The sequence below is a fragment of the Sitophilus oryzae genome, unplaced genomic scaffold, assembly GCF_002938485.1.
Source record: "Sitophilus oryzae breed Bouriz unplaced genomic scaffold, Soryzae_2.0 scaffold_1063_pilon_pilon, whole genome shotgun sequence".
NCBI classification, from domain to species: Eukaryota; Metazoa; Arthropoda; class Insecta; order Coleoptera; family Curculionidae; genus Sitophilus; species Sitophilus oryzae.
The window spans coordinates 509,766-535,197 of NW_022145686.1; the positions used below are offsets into that span (position 1 = coordinate 509,766).

Consider the following 25,432-nt stretch of genomic DNA (forward strand, 5'->3'; position numbering starts at 1 on the left):
TCGTTTTTTAATCACAAATATATCCTATAATGAACTATAGCTCGCAGCTTATTAACTACCAGCTGGTATTACTAGTAATCTTATGGCAGGTTGCTTTGAGGTGAAATTGTCCATGTTATGCCTTTTAACTGTACAGGGTGGATCAAATTGGACGCTTTTAAAGTGAAACACCCTTTTCTATAGGAGATAGACGAAAACTAATATCGGTGTCTGGAGTTCAACTTTTATCAAAAACATGATGGTGAAAACCGCACATCGATATCTCTCACCGTTTCGGAGTTACAATGTGTTTTCCAAAAATATTCATTTTAAACAAATCGCTCTAACTCTTTTGCTATGGAGAATTTTGTATTTTTATGAAAACATTTCCAAAACACTTACGTAGAATTTAACGGTTTTAAAATGTTTTTTTTTAAATTAATAATTTAAGATTACCCTTCCAAAAATATAGCACACTTGATATTTTGCTCGATTCCTCTTCGAGATATAGAGTTTTTCAAAATTCGCCCACTTTGAATAGGTAGGCCTTGAACGGCGCCGGCTGTAATGCAAGAAAAATCTAGCTGTGAGCAGCAATTAAAACTAAAATAATATTTGAGATGTGAGGTGCTGAATTTTATAATTTTTTTATTTCAAACCGAACTAAACTCTACCTAATAACAATCAAAATAAATAGCTAACCAAGACATGATATTTTGCTACAGGTGTTTGACATGTCGACCGTCTTCTGTTATGGACAGACGGGACCGTTTTTGAACATTTCTCAGTGGGGGTGAATGATACCCTCGCATAGCCGCTAATTATTGTTTACATTATACGGGTAATTTAAAAATAAGAACCTTTATTCTTCCGCAAAGATAAAAATCCATAGGCGCCAAGTCCGACGGCCTCGACGGCTAACGGCTGGGATTTTTGTTAGCTATTCAATAATTATTATTCTCGAAATTAGCTGCAAAAATTTGCTGATTACTTCAGCGTTCTGAGACGGTGCCGCGTCTTGCTGGAAAAATATGTTTTCGAGTTCCATTAGGGACAGATCATCAATAAGGGTCCAAAGCCTACTAGTTAAAAGTAGCGAACTTCGAAATTCTGTATTTCGAAGGGGACTTACAAAATATTAAGTGTGCTATATTTTTGGAAAGATAATTCTAAGTTCTTTTGAGTTAAATAAAACCATACAAATTGGGTGTTCCAAATAACAAAAATATTTTTTTCTGTTGATAACTATTAATTTTAAATTAATGATTCCCATCAAAAACATAGAATGTAAAAAAATGCCAAGTCTCGCAACACAATTCCTCCGCTATAAAAAGTTGTGAGATCACATGCAAAACCAAGTCAGTTTATTTTATTTAGTCTCTCTTTAAGCACTTATTCAACAATTTTGATATAAATTGTTACTATCAATATTAGTCATCTTTCTTTCTATAATAATCATAATGACTTGGCAATTGCATGCACGGCACCATAATTATAAAAAAGAATAATCTATTATTTCGATTACTAAGAAGTAAATCTAATAAACGGTGCACTTAAGAATAAAGTTTTTTAATTACCATAGAATATCATATCGTGCAATTGCCAAGTCATTATAATTATTATAGAAATAAAGATAACTAATATTGATACTAACAATTTATATCAAAATTGTTGAATAGGTGCTTAAAGAGAGAGAGAATAAATAAAATAAACTGACTTGGTTTTAGATGAGATCTCACAAGTTTTTATAGCGGAGAAATTGTGTTGCGAGACTTGGTATTTTTTTACATTCTATGTTTTTGATGGGATCTTACTTCTTTTTGTAAGTTATCCTTCTATTTTTTTTCGGGTTATTCAAAAGAATACTAAAGAAGTTTGACTATAATTCATAAACTTTGAATTATCGTATAATTAAAAGTCAGTATATAAAGTCAGATAATATCAATTGAATTAATTTTAGTTTTGAAAAGTTTAGTTTCGGAGATATAAATTTAACCGGACCTTTTAAAAAAAATAATTTTATTTTTCAAAAACTATTTCAGACAGAGTTTACCAAAATTGTTTTTTTATATCTACTAGTGGGTAAATGAATTTGTAGATATAGTATGACTTTTTTTGAAACTTTAGTTTCGGAGATATAAATTTAATCGGACCTTTTAAAAAAATTAATTTTATTTTTCAGAAACTATTTGAGACAGAGTTTACCAAAAATGTTTTTTATATCTACTAGTGGGTAAATGAATTTGTAGATATAATACGACTTTTTTTGAAGCTTTAGTTTCGGAGATAATCGGACCTTTTACGATTTGTTTCCGATTTTCGTTATAACTCAAATATCAACTTTAAAAATGTTCAATTCATAATTTTACCAATGCTTATTCAAAATTATTTTTTTGTCAATTTTACACATATTTTATTTTTTATCTCGAAAACTATAAGAGATAAATCCTTGAATTATTGTTTAAGATATGTATTTAATATTTTACAATCAGAATATTAACGAAAATAAAATAAAAAAAATTATGCCCCCATGCAGCCTCGAACTCGGGCCTCCCGAGTTCGGCCTTCCGAACTAGCGGAACTTTGCCGCCGCGCTATCAAGCCTTGGTCGAAATATGTTCAAGCCTAGTATTTAACATATTAAACTAAAAAATAAATAGGGACTTCATTACAAGTTAAAGTCCGAGTAGAAAAATTCATAATCCTCGAATTATTGTTGGTACATTGATATATAAATAAAATTAGAAGAGACCGCTCCGATTAATTGTAGTTTTCTATCTTTTTCTCGACTGGAAAGCCAGTTACGGCTAGACAGCTAACTTTTAATCCATATTTATATATTTCGGGATATTTCGAGATTTTTAATTTTTTCCTTTGGTTATAAGCTTAAAGCTACCTAAAATTATAAATTTGGAGTTTGTGACACATCTAGAAGTACCTCAGAATTTTGATGATCTGTCAATGAGTCGAATGTCGAAATTAAAAAAATTTGACAAGCGATAATTCATAAACTATGAGGGATAATTACTAGATATTTTGGTAACCTAGCCAGCTATATATAGTATGTCTTCAAGTGTAGTGAAAATTAATATTCTTGCTTTATCCATAACGAAGTTACAGGGTGGTCAAAAGTGCCGCTAGTACCTTCGAGGAAAGTGTGGTACTTGGCGGGGGACTGCCGTGCCCTCAGATAAATTATTTATTTTAGAAAAGTTATACTTAAACCATTAAATTCTCCTTAAAAAGGTGCTTTGGAAATGTTTACATAAAAATACAAAGTTTTCCTTAGCAAAAAAGGCAAAAACAGCGTTTTGTTAAAAATGCACATTTTTGAAAAATACTCCGATAAGGTAACAGATATCGATGTGCGGTTTTTACCATCACGTTTTTGATAAAAATTGAGCTCCAGACACCGATATTAGTTTTCGTCTATGTCATGTAGAAAATGACGTTTCCCTTTAAAAGCGTCCAATTTGACCCACCCTGTACTATAATGCAAGAACCACCCGGGGGGGTTTCACTTGCAACATATTTCGTATGTATGGGGTATAGACATGGGTAGTTGACGTCTGTATTTTGCAGTATAAAGGAGAAGCAGATGGTATGTTCGATGATTTGGAATATTATTGACTGTATATACTAGGATTTGGAAAATACTTCATATTTGGAGTAATGTTAATGCTTTCTATTTAAAAAATAATTATAAATATTTAGGATTGTCTTCTGTTCTTCTTTACTTGTACCGCTACTGTTATCATCTACATCGCTTATTTCCGAAAATTGATCAGATGCTCAGAACAGATCAATATAAAAGTGTGTGACCTCTGTTTTCTTTCAGGTATTGAGTCAAATCTTCTAGTTTGGCTACTTTTTCCCGAAGGATGTGGATCAAAATGAGCTACATATAAGACTATATTAGCTAATATAGCCTTATATATAGAGCTAATACCGTATGATCGATAAATAACGGCGTCCAGTTGGCTGGGAAATATAATCAATGACTGCCATATTAATTTACATATAAAATGATACCGATTTTCATGTCATAGCCATCGCTGATGCCGTTTTTTTTTCGATCATACGGTATAAGGGCTATACAAATTTAAGAGGTGAAGGGGGAAACCTGCAACAGGTACTCGCCTGGTAAAACCTCCTATGTGCCAGACGAGTTATGTGGGATTTTTACCTCACTAAAACCTAACCTACACCTCTGTCCTCTCTCCAGGAACGTTCTTTCCCCGGCGGCACTCTTTGTAAATACTACTTCGCCGGGGCGTTCTTATTTGGTGTTACTGCTGTCTATTCTTCGTAGGTGGTGCGAAGATCCTAGAGTATGGTCTCAGCATACTCCGCTACCTTGTTCCATGCCGATTGACTCTTCAGCATGCAGTCCACTATATTTTCTGGGCTGATGGACAAGCCTAGATTTCTCTCGAGTTCCGTCCTTATCTCCTCGTATAGAGGGCATCGGAAGAACACGTGCTCCGCATCTTCGGTCACCACGCGGCAATGGTGACAGTTCGGGGAGTCACTTCTCTTGAATCTGTGCAAGTATGCTCGAAAGCATCCATGCCCAGTCAAGAGTTGGGTGATGTAGAATCCAACCTCCCCGAGCACACGGGTGATCCATTTGGTGACATCCGGGATTAGTCGATGTGTCCACCGACCTTTCGTCGAGCTGTCCCATCTCACTTGCCAGAGACGATGACTTTCAGGCCTCTCTTCTTAACAGAAGACCTGTCGCTGCTCGGCTTTCTTATAAGTGTGATTTTTCCCAATTGTCTCTATGTGTCTACCTCGGCAAAACTACTGCAGAGTCTATGTTCATTAAGCAGACTCTATTTCTAGTATGACAGAAATCAGTTATTGTTTTCTGTCATTCTAATTCCTTAGCAAACTGTTTTTCTGCCAGGGTTTTGATGTCGACTCTCGGAATCGTTTTTCGCGCAGGGGCGGTCACAGAAGCAGGTTGACCGTTTGGGAAGTGATGACCCCACGTACCCGAGTTATTGCTAAGCTATACAGACTGGAGACCAGCTTGTACTATCGATGGGTATATGTATCTTTTATATGTATCTTTTTTATATATACCACCATCTTGGGGGTATTAATGTAAAATTTTTACAAACATTGTTACAAATTAAAAAAAAATATCTGTGAGCTATACATATAATTGTTATACTGACTTTTTCCACCTTTCCTTCTCGTCTTGACTGTTATTGGTCATTTATATACCAGGTAACTGCTAATTAGTAACCTGCACATAAAGTATTTTGTATTGGAGTCTCATTCTATTTATTTTTTGGGTAGTCAGTATTTACTTGTTAGGATTGATTTATGTATACTACTATGTTTTTAAAATAACTTAATTTTTTTCTGGTGATTTTCAAGCCATTCCTGATTGTAACTATATTCCATTTCTTTTGTATCTAGAGGAGTTTTACCCATAGTATGCTTTAATTAAAAAAATACATATTTTTTTTTTATTGGGAACCATTTTTATTATTCATACTAATTTTAAGTGTTAACCATTAGCTATACAGACTAGAAGACCTGCGACTATACAATTGATGTAATTCTTAATCTAGGTTCATTAAGCTAGTATGACGTAAATCAATTATTGTTTTCTGTCATTTTAATTCATAAGGATACTGATTTTCGGTCAGTCTTTTGATGTCGATTCTCAGAATCGTACATACTGCAGAGGCGGTAACAGAACCAGATTGACCGTTTGTGCATTGGTGATCCGACGTACCAGAGTTATTGCTAGCTGTACAAACTGAAAGACCAGCTGGTACAATGTGGATGGGTGTAATTCTGGGTCTATCTCTTTTATATATACCATTATCTTTGGGTTGCAGGTTACTGTTTCCAACGTTACTGATCGGATACTGTCGATAGATATCGATAGTTTCCAGCAATAATAACAAACATTTTCAATATTATGTTACGCATGATACAAAAATGTAATATTGTCACAAACATTATTACAAATGTAAAAAAAAATAATTTTATCTGCGGGCTATATAATTGTTATACTGATTTTTCCTACCTTTCCTCTTCCTCTTGACTGTCATTGGTCATTTTTGTACCAGGTAACTGCTAATTAGTAACCTGTACATAAAGCATTTTGCTCATTCTATGTATTTTTGTGGGTAGTCTCTTCTTTTTCTAATTTGTTTACAGCACATTCTGCATTTACTCTCAAATACTGATACTATATTCAACAATCGTTGATGGTCTTTCGTTGACGTTAGTGCATCAACTATGGTTGATGGCATCGTTTTGTTTGAGTTTTAGCCATCGTCGGCCTTTCATTTTCCAATAATTATTTTAGACTTACTTTAAACTTTTGTTTCACCATTTTTTAAGTTTCCATCTACTTCAGCTTTAGGAATATATTTTTAGTTATCTTGCAAAAGTTCCAGCTAAGTGAGTTTAATTTTGATTTAACTCATGAGCAAAGTCAAGGCATCGGATTGTACACAGGTCACCTTACTGGCAAAAGCGTACATTTAATGAAGCGGCTTTATATCAAGCAATAATATATTTAGCAGTCCAATTATGGGAATTTCTACAATTTGGCAACAACTTATAAAACGTACAAATGCAGTTGTTTTCAATGAACAACCTCATGTTGATTGCACTCAACTCCGTCACGGGTGATTGTCTTGCTCTAGTCTATAAGCTTAGTAGTTTTATTTAGGATTAGGTTGATTAGTTCGTACTTGAAAACGGCCAGTGATACAACATTGCGTAAGATGTCCGAATTGAAGATGTAGCACTCCAAGAAGATATTTTATTTCATAACTCATCATTGTCTACAAGTTTCAAACAAGCATTGGTATAAACCTTGTGAGTGTAAAGGAAATAAATAGAATAAATAAATAGAATGTGTCATATATATAATATTCTGATGTATTGGGAATTCTATTGGGAAGATATTTTGAAGGATATATATTATTTATTTAAAATAAAAATTATTAAGATATCATTGCCTCTAGCCTCTACTCATATTAAGAAGTGGTTGCATCTACTCATATTAAGAAGTGGTTGCATAAGTTCCAATACTACCTTGGATGCTATAGATTTACAGATTGGTAGCTCCTTTGCACCATAAATTTTAATTGAGTAGTGTAGCCTTGTATAGCACAAAGCTTGAAAAGTTTTATGCCGCGCCGTATTTGTGGCATTTCCCTCCTCCTCTTGACTGTTATTGGTAATTTTTGTACGAAGTAACTGCTAATCACTAACCCGAGCATAAAGTATTTTGCTTTGGAGTGTCATGCTATGTATTTTTGTGGGTAGTCTATTCTCTTTCTAATTTCTTTAGGTACAGCACATTCTGAGTTTTTATATTTACTTTTTACAACTGATTTATATATTATACAACAATTATGTTTTTTTAAAACAACTCATGTTTTCACTGGAGTTTTTCGGATTATTCCTGATTGTAATTCCATTACTTTAATCCATATTAGAAAATACATCATCTAGATTTTCATTTAAAGTCATTATTTTGATCCTTTATTGGTTCCTCGTTGGGAACCATTTTCGAATTGTTTTTTTTTATTGATGGGTAGTTCTGTACTAATATCCAATCTTTGTCTCTTACCAAAATATTTTTTTACTATATTCCAACTTTTAGTATTTAGAGGAGTTTTACTTATAGTATGATTTAATTAATACTAATTTTAAGTGTTAAGTTTTAGTTATACAGACTAGAAGACCAGCTTGTACAATTGATGTGATTTTATCAAGATCTCTGGCCACAAGAGTAAACGGTAGTGGTCAGATACTGTCGATAGTTTTCAATAATATCATTCTTTATTTGAATATTATGCTACCAGTGGCGGATCTAGGGTAAAATACGTCGTGAGCAAAGACAAAATTTGGCGCCCCCTCAATTGAAAAAATGTGTAGACCCCCCCTCCCCATTATGATGTTTGCATGGTGATTAGAGTTTTTACTACTAGTTTCGGACATACTTATATTTTGCCGCCCCTGTGCCGAAATTTTACTTGTAGGTATGGTGTTTGCAGAAACTACTAACATACCTTATGTGTGAATGCGGTGCGTGATTAGAGTTTTTATCTATTGATTTCGGACACATTTTGGCACCTCTGAGGCGCCCCTGGCGCCTGGCGTCGTGGGCAGGTGCCCACCTTGCCCACGCCTAAATCCGCCACTGATGCTACACATGATACATAAAATGAAGCATTGTTACAAACAATTTAAAAGTAAAAAAACTTTCCTACTCTAGGTATTTTATTTTTATCGGTCATTTTGGTAACTGGTTATTAGGGTGCGTTTATGTTGAAGCTGCGATAAACGATTAAAGCAGTGATAAAAGCGACGACCAGAACTGCGCAAAATTCACTTCTATAATGTGCCGTTCATAGTGGAGCTGTGGTAATAAAAACGATCTCTGCTTTGCAAGTAGACGTTGATACCAAATAAATCGATTGAAAATATATTTGTCTAAAGTTAGTGCTTCCGAAGAGGAATTATTTTTAGCTTCAAATGCTGTTAAATATTATATTGTTAAAACTGCAGATAAAAAACGCAAATGCTGTGCACACCCTATAAATACCAGAAGGTACAAGTTTGGAGAGTTTCACAATTTCAGTATTATGATGGTTTTTATTTGTTTGGTCCCACAAGGCAGGTGTAAGAAATATTTTACTTATTAAACTATCGGTATCCATGTCGATCACCCTTGATATAATAGCAAAGAAAATAGCCAAAACAATTAGCGCTGCTCTTATCGCTGCTCAGCTGCCAAGCGTGTCTCGACGCGTTGCTCCAATATAAACACCTTCATATAAATTAATATAATAATCAGGGGCGGCTCGTAGCACTGGAAGATGGTGAGGCACATTAGAAGAGAATTTTTATTAGTATGTATATAATAGTAGGTAGCCATTAGTGCGAGGAAATCCAATATCGTCGTAGTTGACTATGAAAAAGAAGTTCTATATAAAAAAGTGCATATCCTAAAAAAATATTTTCTTTAAAATTGGAATCGCATTACCATTTTTCTGTACAGAATTGGGTTCAGTATAAAATTCAGCATACATCACACTATTGATTTATAGTTCTTCAAACTATATACAGGGTGCTACAAATTTGAGGTACGAGCATTGGTATCTCGGTAACCGTAATAGATACGAACATGGTTAAATTGGGGCAAAGTTGCGCTATGGGATGTTCACCAAGATGTCATCAAAAAAGTTTTAAAATTTTCAAAGAATGCTGAGTTTTTTGGAAAAAACTGATTTTTTTGAAAATCAATTTTATTTTTTCCTGTTGTTACTTTTTAGAAAATCAAAAAACTAATTGCACATTCTCATAGCCACTCTGTTAGCGCTATCTAATAGTATTTTTAGACTTTCAAATTAGCTTATAAATTTTGAGATACAGAGGCGAACTTAATTTTTCTAAATACGGACCTGCATTTTTTATTTCAGATTTTGAAAGAACTCGGTCTCCTGAGTACAATGATATGCCACACTTAATATTGTTTTTTGTTTAAACACTTGAACACAATTTATTTAAACTAATTTCAAGTCCGGCTCTGTTTTTTTTTAATATTTGATCTATTCATCGTTACAATATTGATAAGCTTTTAAACTTAACAATGACGTGGTGTAAAATATTGAATACGGAAAATCAAATGCAATCAAATAATATAAAATAAATTAATATAATTAATATAATATAATATAAACAATCAAATAATTTTCCCGGAAGATGGATTGGAAATGGTAGAGCAGTATAGTGTCCAGCGAAGTCCATAAACCTATCGCCAAGGGGCTACATTATTTGACGTCATTTGTAAAAGTAAAATACATTCATCTCAACATTTACAATAAAGAGTACAAAATGCAATCGAAAGTATAAGGAGAGGTTCAAAGAGCTATAAATAAAATTGAGCGAAAAATAAATTCGTGCAATTGTAAGTGGTAGCCCTTTCGAACACTTAGAACTATAGAACATTAGAAAATGACATACAACTCGACTTTTTGGAAAATCAACCCTCCATTTCACCCCCTTCACCTTAACGAATTTTTTTCAAAAACAATCTGAAGCAGTGTTTTGTGAATTACACTCTGTATACAAAAATTTCAAGTCGATAGCTCAACTCCTTCAAAAGTTATTGCGTAAACTAACAGACCGACCGACCAACAGACAGACACAAACATTTTTTTTGCTGAAATTGTTTTTATTTTATGTTTTAAGACATTTTAAGTCGATTTAAATAAAAAAAATGCTTTTTTATTGCCGATACTATACTTCCCCATCTGGGAGATGTGGAAGTAATACACTTATATTTTTTTAATATGTAATAAAAATAAATAATTATTAATTATATGTACCTACCTAAATATGAGTTTATAGAGAAAAATGATCCAGTAATTGAGGATTGTCGTGACTTCGACCAGAAGGCGCTGCTATGGGAATGGGCTGTACTTCCCGAAGAATTTGTTTATCTTGCTTTTTCGTCTGATTCTAAATTAAATGTTTCTAAGGAAGCACCACTTGAAGTCGGAGGTAAAAACTGCATTTCATTACCTCTTTCACTGGTGTCGCTCTCGTCCTCATGTGCATTTACCTACATAATATATTATGGTTGTTATATTCATTATTGTCTTTATATTATGGTTTTTTATCCTTTTGCATTTTTTTACTGGGCTATGAAGCATTATTAATAAATAAATATATGTATGTGCATTATATGCATCGATGGGTTCAATTAAATCATATAAAATTACTTCTTCTTCCGAGAGGTTTTTCTCTTTAGACTCATGACATCAGACATGCCTTACATTTTCCCCCTGATCCAGTTTTTATAAAAAAATTCCAAACCTTGCTTCTTTAGGAGGCATAGTGCAAAACAAAAACAGTTAGAAAATAACGCTTGCTCTTGCTAATTGCTAAATAAAATACGAACACAATACGAATGGCCGAATAGCCTAACTAGGGGATTTACAGATTTACAATATTTAGTAGGGAGTTTTCGTTGCATTAAAAAAATTCAACGGTACGATTAACGGATACGTAACCATAACCTCTATTTTGACAGATAAAAAAAACAGTTTTCGGACTTTCGGTTCATCGGTTCGGAGCCGACATACGATAGGATAACCGAAAACTGACAGCTGACTGAGAGCACAGCCCGTAGCGTAGTGTTTTGATTTTTGGTTTTTGTATTGTTGTTTGATTTGAAAGTGCTTTATATGACTTTATTGGGTATCGCTATATATTTTTCAATGTTGCGTTCTTCTGCGCTAGTGCGCATGCGTACCGCTATGTTAACGGCTTTGGCTAACGTCCCTAAAATATCGGCAGTTAGCGGTTACGATATACGATAATCGAAATTGAAATGTCAAAGTTGCCAATTAGCGTTAACCGGAATTGCATTTTGAGACTCTTGACTTTGACAGATAATCAGACAATAACCTCAATTATTTTCCTCGTCGCAAAAGCCGTAAAACCTGCGTAAAACCTAAAAAGGAGGAGCAGAGGAAGAGAGACAGCGTGTGATTAAATAGAAGAAGAGCGATTAAATAATACTGCAGTTAAATACTAGATGCCGCCACTATTCTATAAATTTCCATATTTCTTGGATGATCGTATGGTATCGATACACAGGGTAAAGTATCGATATGTAGAAAATATCGCGTTAAGAATATCGATACAAAATATCGAGTATCGAACAATAAAATATCGATATTCATAACAATCGTATCGGATCGTGCATCCCTAACAAATACACAATATTTACCTTTGAACATTCTTCAGATTCAGAATTATCTTATTTTTGATATTTTCAGAGTATTTTTCATTACTATGTTTTCTTTTAAGATGCAAGATAAGGTTGGTGGCAGAGAGAACACTAATAACTAAAGTGAGAGAGATCGGTCAACGTTAATTTTTGAAGACTCTGTTAGTGGCGCGGCGTCGGGCGTCTAACTCGAACTATGAGCGCATTATCGATATAGTAGGTTGCATTCATACCTATATACTGACGCCAAAAATTTAAAATTTGTATATTTGAACCGAATCTTAATCTTTCAAGTTTATAATAAGAAATCTTCGTAGTTTTTTAGATTATTTTGTTGACAACGAAAATTTATTATTAGACTTTAAAGCATTAAAACCTATAAATAAAATACTGTGTAGGAACATAATAATTTATTTAACTCTAGCAATAAAAAGAAAAAAATATTATCAGTTTTCAAATAAATTTAATTGCAGTAGTGACTATCACACCTTTAAAATGTTTAAGGAATTCAAATACCTACTAGAATAAATAAAAACTACTCTGCATTACGTTCTATTTATGGTTGTAATATGTGTTTTCTTTTGATGATGAGCATGTTGGGTTTTCAGTTTTTGCAGAATTCATTTACCAGGTTTTTGGTGGGTTGTGGATTGTCATGCCTTTTCTTGAACTAAAAATAAATAAGTTAAATTTTTCATTAAGGTTTAATTTTATATGCTTACCAATTTAGGTAATCCATACTCCTTGCCATACTCGATCTCAAGACTGCAATCTTCAATATATTTTTTATCTACCTTGGTTGGGAGTGAACAGGGTAGCACGGTTGGGAGCTCGCACAGAGTATCAGTAGGTATCCCGTAGGTATTCAATGTTTTTGATAGTCTTTATTCTATAACAAGAACCTATCAGTTGAAGAAAATAATTTGTATTACTGGTAATAATATCAGGTATAATACCTAATCGTTCCATAGGTATCAGAAAAGAATGTGATGTTTTACTTTTACAATCGGACTTATCCTATAGGTTATCTATATGTAATATATATTACTATATTACCTATGTAAATTAGCAATGTGCGATTATTATGTGCACTCACTATTACTATTAGGTATGTTAAAATAATTACCGAGATAAAACTGACCTTTAAAGGAAACGTTTTGTCTGGATCTCAACCACAAAACAAAAATTACAAAAATGCCGAATAATCGTGGAATCTCAAATAATCAATAATGACAATAATCTTCTCTTCTCACAAGCAGAACAGGCACATTCAGTTAAAAACAATTTATTACTCCGATTATCAACAGATTTTAGTTATCTCCTTCTAGAGCTAAGAAATAGAAAAAGCTGCTGACAATCCAATTAATCCTGTCAAATGTCTAACTTGCAAAGTTGAAAACTTCCTTTTTGACCGCTTAAACGCTATGCGCGTCTGGAAAGGGCGGTGACAAAATAAACTTGTCAAAATGAACTTTTACTTTGGTCTTTCCATATTGGATAGACTGTATGGAGGTGGCTTTGGGACTAAAATCACGCAGTTTCCAAAGAAGATCGACCATTATTATACAGGGTGGCGCACCTCATTCGCCTCGGTTGATTAAACGGAAAGATGTAAGGTAAGGTGGGGTAAGTGCGAAAGGAAATATCCATAGTTGATATTTGATTAACTGTGAAAATTGCCTTTTTTAAAGTAACGAGTTTCCGTGTTTTTGTCATGTTATTGCGATCATTTACCTAACTATTAATATTATTTTTTCAACAAAAATACATTATATGTGAATTTTACATATTTTTCTTTTTTATTATCACATCTTACGCACTTGCCCCTGTGGTTCGGGGCAAGAGCATAATATGCCATTATTTTGGTTACTATTGCGTTGTTATTTATGCGGGGCTACTGCGGAGTTCTTACATATATGTAGATTGTATATTTCTAATTCAACATTGAGTAATAACTGAAGAAAAAAAGCTACGAAATTTGTTTTAGGAAAAAGTCAAAACAAGCTAGGATATTTTTTTGCAAAAATATTTATTGAAAGTATGAAACATCAGTCATGCGAACAAATATAAACAAATCTTATTAACGTTTATAAATACAAAAAAAACACATAGTTTTTAAGTCTCAAACACTTCAGGAGCTGTCTCAAATATATACTTCTTGTAATCAGCTGTTACTGATATTTTTGGAACGGGCAGTTTTTTTTCTATGTCCGACAGTGGTACGGTGCAGACATCGTCGTGCTTCAAAATAAAATGGCACTTATTTGTGAGCCTTTTTAACCCTGTAACTTCGACTTCATCGTCATTGATAAGTTCTTTTACCAAACAAACATATTTGTACACTTTTCTTTTCCCAGGAAAATTCACTAACACGAAATCCCCAATTTGTATTTTGGTAAATTTAGGTTCGTCGTTAGCTTCGTTCACATCGAACTCGTCTAAATCACTTTTACTTAGATTTTCAAATTCAGTTATTCTTCCTTCACTTGAATCGCTATGCCAAGAATCACCATCATCGTCAGAACTACTTTCAGTTACCTTTCGCTTATAAACACTTTTATTTTTTGTACTTTTATTTACTGGCTTACTTTTTGTTGTTGTATTCTTACTTAAAATTTTGTCAACTTCAGCTCTTGTTACTACCTCAGCTCCTAAGCACACTCGTTTTCTTTTTTTCGATTCAGGATTGTTTTCACGTTTGGTTGACCTCAATAACAGCTCATCAAATGACACATCCGGAATCCTTTCTTGTTCTTGGGATGTTATGGAGATATTTTCTTGCGAGCTTGAACTTGGCCCTGCCTCGATGATGTTTTGTACTTCATTAATGTTTATGGAGGTGCTAGGCATATTTAGGTCTAAGTCAGGTTCCTGAACACTCGCCACTTTATGGTTGTTTTGCCAACGTTGGAAAACTACTGGATCAAAAGAATCTTCTTTGATAACACCCCTATTTAAGGGAACTATTCCTGCTTTGGTAAAACCACTTACTAATATTTCTGGCCTGGTTTCCAACCATATCTCTCCTATCATCTTCGAAAATACACTCTTCGTTACGGCAAGCCCTACATTCTTTCTTTGCCATTGGACGAGTTTGGCATCCCAACGGGTCTTGAGTGATTTAAAAACGCACAAATCTAGGGGTTGGAGTATGTGGCTGGTATGAGGTGGAAGCTTAAGTATGGTAATACCATTTTCGATAGCTATGTTTATAACATCTGCTCCAAGATGACTGGCGTGTCCGTCATAAATGACTAACACTGGTCGGTCTGGACCAATATTCTTAAGAAAACTGTTTTGGAAATAGTTTTTAAATACAGTTGTCTCCATCCACCCTTTAGATGTGGCAGCGTAGGTTGTATGTGGAAACTCTGTCCCCCGTGGAGCAGTCCACTGTTCCCAAACATGTTTACCTTTAAAGATAATGAGCGGAGGAGCTTTTTCGCCACTTGCGCTACAGCACATAAGAACAGTTGTGTTTTGTTTGCCAGGTCCACTAATAGTTCTTGTTGATGGAGCCCCTCGTTGTCCAACAATTTTTGTCTTTGATGGATCCGTGCAAAAACTACTTTCATCCAGGTTCCAAATTTGCGATGGACGTTCTTGCAAACCAAGTTCGTTGATAGTTTTCTCAAGTAGATCAAAATAGTCGTAGATTAAGAAAGGATCAAGATTTTTTTTTCTGGCGTATTCAACACTTTGGGGTATTTTAAGCGAAAGGTTATGTCTACGCTTAAAATTGAGAAACCAATCCTCTCCCGGCTTTCCATCTTTAAATTGTGTTTTTAAGTGGTTTTCTTTCACATAGTCGGCTACAATTTGTAAGACTTCTTTTCGGGACAGACCAAAACCCCATTTCTCCATGGCACGAAGGCCAGTTGCTAGTTTTTCTTCTTCATGTTGAGAAATATCTTGGGGCCTCCCATAGCTTGAACTTTTTTGTCCTCTTCTGCCTTTGAGGTGATCATGAAGGGTAGCTAGCGGAATTTTGTAAACTTTGTTAGCTCGGTATAAAGTGATTTGTCCTGACTTTATTGCCGTCAGGGCAATTTTCAAGCTCTCTTTTGTATATCCTTTTCCTCTGTTACTTTTGCGAACGTATTTTCTCACCATGGTGGAGCTGAAATTAAACAAAAAAATAATTATGGGGCAACTGCCGCTCTTGCCCCATGTTTATATTTCGCACTAGCCCCAACGTCAAAAAACTAGGGGCAAGAGCGGCATAATACAAAAACCTGTCAAAACAGTAAATATTCAAAAATATATTATGTTGAACGTAAACTACTATATCTAACATGTTTACTTACCAAAAATGGTACAAAAATCACTCAGGATTCGATAGATACAAATGGATTAGTTTTTGCCCGTGACCTCGACCCAGAAATTACAAAACACATGTAACACTTGCACGGTCGAAGCAACAGCGAAACCAAATAAATGAACTCTGTTTTGTTTTAGATAGGTGACAGAGGTATTAAGAATGTCAAATAATAGATGGCAGCACTTTATTCAATACCAATAGATTTTAGCACCCATGTTTTGCACTTGCCCCGGAAATGCACTTGCCCCACCTTACCTTAACAGAAACATTTTCAATGTTAAAAATGGTCACTTGGCATTAGCAAGCCTCCAAATAAGTAGTCTTCATCGTTTTGAAAAGCTCTAAAGTGTGAATATACTTTTGAATTGAACATTAATTTTGAATTGAATTGAAAATTAAACAAACTATATTTTGAATTATTTGTGCAACTAGCAGCCGCACATCCCGGAAAACCTTTTCCCATTCCATCAATAAAAATAAAATTGAAATAAAAGCACAAATACCTATGGTTAAATATAAGAAAAAAAATCGAATTAAAATCTTCCGTAATACGGCCCTACGCGCCACCGGTGGAGGCTATGCATCGACTGAATGAGGCTGACTGTCGGTCGGTGACTTTGAAGCCAGAGAAATTAACTTTACTAAAGCAATGTATTGCTTTCTTAAATGTATACAGGGGTATCAAAAATTGCTGGTCTATTTTAAATATTTATTTTACATAAAAACTTCGTTATTTCTATGTATGACATAATTTTTGATACCCCTGTATACATTTAAGGAAGCAATCAAATTTTTTAGTAAGGTTTATTTCTCTGGCTTGAAAGTCAGCACAAAAATTAATTCTGAAAAGTAATGTACAAGATGTTGACAAACTTTTATCATAGCATGCATATTTAAATATCTTTAAATATCTCAAAAACGAAAGCATTTAAACATATTAAACCCTTATAACAAATGCCTTATTTTATGTTCAAAAATCCAAAAATGAAATAAAATACCTGGTGTTCCGTAAGAAAAAATATAATTTTGGTATGGATCTTTGTTCTGACACACCTTGTACATTTCAAAATAATTTTAAATTATTTTGAAATGTACAAGTAATGTATACTGTGTTACTGAGCCGCCACGACACACGGAAATCAAACAAACAAAGTGTCAGACTAATATTTTTATAAAATAGGCGTTTTCTTAACATTTCACGCTGGTCCTAAAAAAACGATCAAATATTAAATAGGATAATTCTGTGGTCATTCCTAAAAATCAAAGATTTTAATAATGGCGTTTATAACATGTTAGTGTAATCTGCATTGTCCTTAAAACATTTGCATGATGCTGGAAAGAATATGGCAGAACGTACCACGTTTTAGTCACGGTTGGCAAAACGCACCAGCAGCGTTTAGTCTCAACCAATGAGAGCAGGGAAAATCACATTATGGACTATATAACGGTACATTTTGCTTAAATGCTTCCCCGAGGTTTTAATTTCTGCTAAACACAGTTTGCATTTACTACTGCTTTTATTCTTTATGAAGTAATTCCAAACATTTGAAACCTTAGGCATATTGCGATATTTTGTATCTTTAATTGATTAATCAAGTTAAAAAGATTGCAAAAACTGGGAACGATTAGAGCCGAGTTTAGGAACATAGAAAATCAAAAATGGAATAAAAAAAAATCGTTAAAAAATTTAGGTTAAGTACACCATTCTTCCTCTTTTTAAAATGTATGGGGCACAGATTGACGGGGGTTTAAAATCAAGGTATGACACAATGGTAGGAATAAAATTATAAAAACATATTTAATATTTCCTTTATCTTTGTTAAATCAAATACGACATAAATTTGATGTTACATTTTTTTTCGAAATAAATAAAATAGCGTATCGTTTAACGATATATCAGTTTTTTTATATATCGATATTATCAAAAAGACAAAGTATCGATACAAAATTGACAGTATCGGTATGTAATGTATCGATATGTATCGGAACAACCCTATTTATGAGTCATTTTTTACCACCAAGGTAAAAGGTTCAAGGTCAAAAAGTGAATAATGAGGTACGCAGAATGTCATTCTATCGAGGTCATTTCCGGTTGAACTGGAAGTGATAACAAAAAACTGAATGTGTTAAACAATCCATCTTTATGCAATATACTTATGTACCAAATTTCGTTTTTTTATATTTATGAATGAAAAAGTTACAAGGGGGAACCACCCCCAGAAACACTCGGTATTTCTTTTAATTTATGACAAAATTATCAGTTTCTACTTATTTCAATAAATTAGCTGTTTTTTTTAACTAAATAGGTTAATTTTAATTATTTTGTATTTGTTGTATTTTTGTTGTTTTTGTTTCAAATAAAAAAGTATGTTCTCTTCATTGAGTTATTATAAACTACCGTTTAAAAGGTCTATGGTTCTATTGTTCTATTATAATATAATTTCTTTATTTTTATTCTTGACAAGTAGGTGAACACAACACATATTCATGAAAAAACGATTACATTTAAATTTACCGCCACCCGCCACCTGGTGGATATTTTCGTTTTCGAGATGATTTGTATTATTCCGTGTTCCGTGGACAAGTGGACATAATTTTAGAAAACATATTACCCGTATTGGGATTCGGCATCACTCTGCGATCGTAATTTGTTAATACAACAATCAAAAAATCATCCGTATTCCGTATTAAAACAAAATATTCGGCATATTACGTATTAATTTAATATTCGGATTATACCGAAATTTTAATACGTATTCTCACATCACTACAGTAAACCGGAAAATTGGAAACAGCTCTGGCGCGATCCTACCCAGGCAGAAAGCATGGCCCAGAGAGAATTAATAACATAATAACTAAAGTGAGAGAGACCGATCAACGTTAATTTTTGAAGACTGTGTTAGTGGCGCGGCCTTTGGCGTCTAACCCGAACTATGAGCGCATTATCGATATAGTAGGTTGTATTCATACCTATATACTGGCGCCAAAAATTTAAAATTTGTATATTTGAACCGAATCTTAATCTTTCAAGTTTATAATAAGAAGTCTTCGTAGTTTTTTAGATTATTTTGTTGACAACCAAAATTTATTATTAGATTTTAAAGCATTAAAACCTATAGATAAAATACTGTGTAGGAACATAATAATTTATTTAACTCCAAGAAATATCTAGCAATAAAAAGAAAAAAACATATTCCCATAACACAAAATAAATTAAAATCTTTGTTAAAAATGTTAATAACAAATAAAAACGAAACGATACATACTAATGTTTTGCCACAGGCTTTTCTTGACCTGTGGGTGAACCGTTTGTCAACCCAGGTTGACGAAATAAAATGATACGGATAAACAGAAAAAACACATTCTATAAATAAACAAAAAATAACAACAATAAATAAAACAAAAAATATAAAACTAAAATAATATATAAAATCTAATAACGTAAAATATGTCTTAATTCAAAAGTCTAAAAATTTCGAAATATAGGAACTACAGGTTATAAAACAAATAATACAGGTAGGTACTACAGGTAAATACAGATTGTTTGTCAATTTGGAGCACTCTCTAATTAGGTTTTGAATTATCATAAATAATAGGTATTTTAAAGGTGTTTCACCTTCCTCAGTCTTTTCAATTCATAAGTTTTCCCTAATTGTCTTGATTTGTAAATATCATTATAATATTTTCTTATTATTAAAGAAACACTAGCCTTATAAAAGAAAAAGGAAAGCTAAAGAAATGTTTGTTTTTATACTCTTGATCCAAAATGGGTGAGTAATAACAATTTTCACAGTGGGTTGCTGCACACTTGTACCTAAATTTGCCTATATTTGAAATTTTTATCAGTTTCCAAATAAATTTAATTGCAGTAGTGACTATCACACCTTTAAAATATTTAAGGAATTCAAATACCTACTAGAATTAATAAAAACTACTCTACATTACGTTCTATTTATGGTTGTAATATGTCTTTTCTTTTGATGATGAGCATGTTTGGTTTTCAGTTTTTGCTTTGGTGGGTTGTGGATTTTCATGCCTTTTCTTGAACTAAAAATAAATAAGTTCAATTTTTCATTAAGGTTTAATTTTACATGCTTACCAGTTTAGGTAATCTGTACATGTCGTAGTGGAGCCCATACTCCTTGCCATACTCCAACTAAGGCTGTAATCTTCAATATCTTTTTTATCTAACTTGGTTGGGAGTGAACAGGTAAGCACGGTAGGGAGCTAGCACAGAGTATCAGTAGGTATCCCGTAGGTATTCAATGATGTAAAAAACAAAAACTTAAAAAAGGAACTGTAAAAAGGACAGTAAATGTTACACATATAGGTATATAAAAATATAAATAACATTAATAACATAACAAAAATATTTTTATAAATTTGCATTTAAAAAAATAAGCATCGAAACTTTATTGCCATAAAGATTACTTCTTTTTTAAGTTAATGTCTGGACTGCATTCGAAAATATTCTTTCACTAGGCACTGAGGTTGCTACTACGCAAAGTCTTTGTCTCAGTCTTTGTATACAGCGTAGGATACACTTTTTTTCGCTCTTCCCACCAAATAAACGGATCTTCTTGTCTTGGTAAGAACCACTTCAATGATGCCTGCCGCTATGGGGTTTGAATTGGAAACAACTGTGGAAAGAGCAAAATCAAAATCTTGCCATAGAATGGATGGGTTCCCTGATTTTTTTTTCAGATTCGCTTACTACTTCAGTTTCAGTATTCTCCATTCTGATGTCGGCAATAGAACTTTTTACATAATTAATTAAATGTTGCTTGATGCTATCAAAAGCAGTTTTATCTGAAAAGTCATACTTTTTGAACCTTGGGTCCAAAATGGTAGATTCAGCAAATATTTTATTTTTCTGTATATTACTGAATCGCTTATGAATATTTGCCTGCAAAGACGCCACCAATACTTGGCACATTTCTGTTAAGTCGGGATTATCGTTAACAAATGTATGGCAAAATTTGGTCAAGGCTGCACTAAAAAGAATAACTTTTGATATTGTTACCTCCTTTTCCGAACTTATTTCTTCGGTCACATCTTTAAACACTTTAAGAACTTCGCAACATTTTTCTAAAATATTAATGTCACTGTTTGTCAAATTATCGATATTTTGATAATGAACTCCTATTACGTACATTAAGGGTTCTTTTATATCTAAAATTCGCCTAAACATGTCGTAGGTAGAGTTCCACGTAGTAACTACATCTTGTTTAATTTTAAGTTGTGCCATTTCTAGTTGTTTTTGCATTTGTTTCAACTTCTCAGCAGCACGTGAACTCCGTCTAAAAAAGTCCACTATCAGTTTTACTTTTTGTCTAATGGGTTTTATGGTATCTAGCGAAGACTGCACAATTAAATTTATTGTATGGGGCGAAACACCGAATGTGTTTCCACCCAGTTTGTCTAATCGCAGCAACATGTTTGCCGCATTGACAATCACCACGGCTACTATTTTGTTTATTATCTGCCAATCACGAACAATTCTTTGTAACTCGTCGCACAAATTGGAAGCAGTGTGACTCTCAGTGTATTTGTAGCAGTCTAATAAGCTCGATTCTAGTTTATTTTGATAAAAATAATGTGCTGTATCCCGCTAACAAAATTGTTCTATAAATGTTTTATTAAAAACATTTATATCCGATTAAAGTTTTATAGTTGTATCTAGGACACTAAATTACTGTATTATAACGTTTTTTTTAAACATTACCACTGCGAACGGCAGCTTTTCGTTGGTAGATCAGTCGTGGATAAGGTATTTCACTGGAAAGAAACTAACTAACAATAATAAATCAAAAATACAAATATTGGGCGCCAGGCATGAACAGAGAAAGAAAACACAGTTGTATATTACTTAAAACTAATGACCATATTTATTCATGATGGACTCTATTGATAGTAAATGACATTGTAGAATTCTAGTAATTATAGTGGTTGTATGTCGAAGAAAGTTGTGTTAAAAATAGTATTTAATATGTTCTATGAAAACGGCTATGATAAAATACAATACATGTAAAGTTATAGAAAATATATGAAAGGTAGCACTACTTTATTTAATTTGTTATATTTCATACGATTAAAATCTGATTAAATCTGAGATGTTGCAACCCGTAGATTCTAGAATCTATGTTTGGTTATTCATCTGTTAAAATAGCGCAATAATAATATCTATAGAAAGTAATACTATTACAAGACGTAATGTAATGAAACCTAAGATCTAAATCATATTTTAAATACTAAATCGACATGAATAAGTTCTTAATGATCTAACCCAGGGGTGGGCAAATATTTTAAAGCGCGGGCAAAAATGAAATTTTCAAAATGTCCCCCGGGCCGGAGGACTATACCGCATATGCTTTGCACAAGCGGATGTTTTGGATGGAGTTTTTTCCCTGCCAATTTTTTTTTGACAAAAACACTAAGTATCATTTCAATTTGAATAAAATATGTCACGTAATTTTTAAAGAAATATTTTTATAAATAAATGGCTATTAGATAAACCAGTCAATGAAACATTTTACTTTGTTACTTATTTATGTCTTAACGATACAAATTATTTTATATTGACACATAGTTATTACAATTTAACATTTATATTGCATTTCGTAAATATAATAGTAAATAGAATTAAAAAAAAAAGAAAACAAAACATCAAACGTTAAAATAAATATTTAAAGTTAATGCGAAACGTGAAATCTCGAATGTTCATCTGACATTATTTCTTCAAAATTGGGTTCCAAATCACTTGTAGCAATCCTTAATACCGAGTGTAGATTTTCGTCAGTAATTTGTGATCGATATTTATTTTTCGTGGAAACCATTAAAGAAAAAGTTCTTTCACAAATATATGACGAACCAAATAAAACAAGGTATTTTTGAACATAGTTCAAAAAATGTTTGAAATGTTCGTTATTCAAAGCGCCATAAAAAGCACTCAATTCGTTTGAGTGAAAATTTTCTTTTAGTAAATTATTTGATTGTAAGTCAATTAGTTCTAGTTGAATTTCAACAGGAGCCTCTTGCACATCGAAATTGAAAGGTTGGCTAATTAATGATAAAGGTTTTTCAATAGCTTTGAAATCTTGAAATCTTCTTTGGAATTCAGAATGCAGGTCTTGTGTTATTGCACTATATTTAAAAAAATCTGTATTTTTCAATGATTCTCGCCGTGCTTGCAATGAGGGGAAATGATTTAATAATTTATTATTAAAGTTTTCAGTAAATAAATTGAGTTTTGTCATAAATGCTTTGACGTTTGAGTGCATATTGAAAGCGAATTGGTTTTTCCCTGTAGATTTATATTTAGTTCATTCAAATATTTTACGATATCTACTGAAAATGAGAAATCGTTTAGCCAAGCTCTATTTTGCAATTCATGAAAATCATGTAGTTTTTCTTTTATCGACAAGAAGGATACTATTTCATCAAGCAAATATTGAAATCTGTCCAAAACTTTACCAATGCTAAGCCATCTCACTTCAGTGTAATAAGGAATTTTGTAGAAGTCACTTTCAATTTCTTTCAAAAATTCAACAAACTGTCGATGGTTTACGGCACGTCCTCGGATAAAATTCACAACTTTGGTCACAACAGTAACGACGTGATTCAATTTTAAAACTTTTCTGCATAGCACTTCTTGATGAATAATGCAGCAAAAAATAATATATCGTGTTCTGTTTGTAACTCTTTTACTTTGTCGCGAATTCGTTTAAGTAAGCCTACATTTTTCCCTGTTAAACTAGGACAACCATCCGTAGTGACGCTTACTATTTTATTCCAAGTTAAACTTACTTTAACTAAACACTCTTCAACAGCGAGAAAGAAGTCTTCACCAGTAGTTGTATCTTTCATTGGATGCACACTAAGAAGATCCTCGCTAATTTCACATTTCTTGTTAATGCCGCGAATAAATATTAATAATTGACTTGTATCAGTAATATCGCAGGACTCATCTAAAGCCAGAGAACAATAGGTAAAATCAGCAATTTTTGTTCTTAGCTGGTGAAGTAAGTTTCCTGAAATATTTTCAATCCGTCGTACTATTGTTCTTCTTGAAAGGCTTACATTTTCAAAAATATGTTTCTTTTCAGGACAACATATCTCCGACACTTGTACCATGCATTGTTTAACAAATTCTGCCTCAGAAAACGGCTTACAGAACTTAGCAATTTTGTGTGCGACAACATAACTTGCTTTTGTGGTAGATTTCTCTATATTACTTTGTTTGGTAAAAATATTTTGTTGCTTATTCAAGTTTTTTGCTAAGTTTTCTGCTACAGTTTGAAGTTCTTTTAAAGAATGTGATGCATATTTTGGATGTTTTGTTGTAAAGTGCCTGTTTAAATTGTATTCTTTAAAAACAGCAATTGTTTCCTGACAAACTAAACAAATTGCTTTCTTATTTATGTTTGTAAAAAGATATTTTACCGTCCAAGCTTCATTGAAGATTCTGCATTCCAAATCAACTTTTCTTTTTTTAGATTGACTCATTTTACAAAGGTCTACAAACCTATAATTTAATTAATACAATAAAATAAAACCAGTGTTTTAAAATTTTACTTACAAAAAGTCCACTTTTTTCAATTTTATATTTGCAAACTAATATTAGACTCGAACAAAAAAGAGTATGCGATCAGTACTAAATCAAAATTAACAATACGCGTGGTGCGACCTGTCGTCCCTCGAAAAGTGAGAGGAGTGCTGAATACCTTTCGTTGCAAATGCAAAGGTCCGCTAAAATCTCTCTCGTCTCAAGATTCCTTAAACTTGGGTGTTTGCGGGGAGTGAGCCGCAAGGAAAAGGAAATCGGCGTTTGCTGGTTGGTCAAAATTCGTCCGGATGAGGCGATATCGGTTTTAGCTGAATAGACCCGAATTGAACCGATGTATTACAACAGGTCTAGTAATGAGAACATTGGGAACTATCGATATCGAAAAATTTTTCCATTCTAAAATTACCAAGCGGTTAGTTTTCTTATTTTTCCGATAATTTAAAAGAAATTAATTTATTACCTATATAAATAATGTACTACTGTCAAATACTATTGTAAAATAATTTGGATTAACTATCTAATCAAATATTTCGATAGTTTTTATTTGAACGTAGACCTTAGTTCCCATTATTAGACAGGTTGAGAGGACTGAATTTCTAGGTTAGGTTCGTTTTAATTTTGTTTCCGTTCGATATCATCGATCTCGTTTTTAAAATCTTGAGTGAAAATCGGGTGGAAATTGAAAAATATGATGTGAGTTGGTATTTTAAAAAGGTGCTTATTTTAATTATGGGTGATGGCCTAGGTAATTCATGTAAATTTGTAAATAGTATTATTA

At 32.9% G+C, this 25,432-nt stretch overlaps 3 protein-coding genes across 3 annotated transcripts; all 3 read right to left on the bottom strand.

Annotated features, from left to right (window-relative positions):
* Window positions 1–13,882: 13,882 nt before the first annotated feature.
* Window positions 13,883–15,880, bottom strand: LOC115878935. Its single transcript, XM_030895549.1, has one exon. The coding sequence runs from the start codon at window positions 15,878–15,880 to the stop codon at window positions 13,883–13,885; it is 1,998 nt and encodes a 665-aa protein (XP_030751409.1).
* A 3,676-nt stretch (window positions 15,881–19,556) lies between these two features.
* Window positions 19,557–21,835, bottom strand: LOC115878677. Its single transcript, XM_030895243.1, has 2 exons — window positions 20,188–21,835; window positions 19,557–20,135 (listed from the first exon to the last, which is right to left on the bottom strand). Exon 1 carries the CDS (start codon window positions 21,523–21,525, stop codon window positions 20,746–20,748), a length of 780 nt encoding a protein of 259 aa, XP_030751103.1. The 5' UTR covers window positions 21,526–21,835; the 3' UTR covers window positions 19,557–20,135; window positions 20,188–20,745.
* A 1,879-nt stretch (window positions 21,836–23,714) lies between these two features.
* LOC115878947 (general transcription factor II-I repeat domain-containing protein 2B-like) lies at window positions 23,715–24,593 on the bottom strand. The gene has a single exon (XM_030895557.1). It carries the CDS (start codon window positions 24,591–24,593, stop codon window positions 23,715–23,717), a length of 879 nt encoding a protein of 292 aa, XP_030751417.1.
* Between the last annotated feature and the right edge of the window lie 839 nt (window positions 24,594–25,432).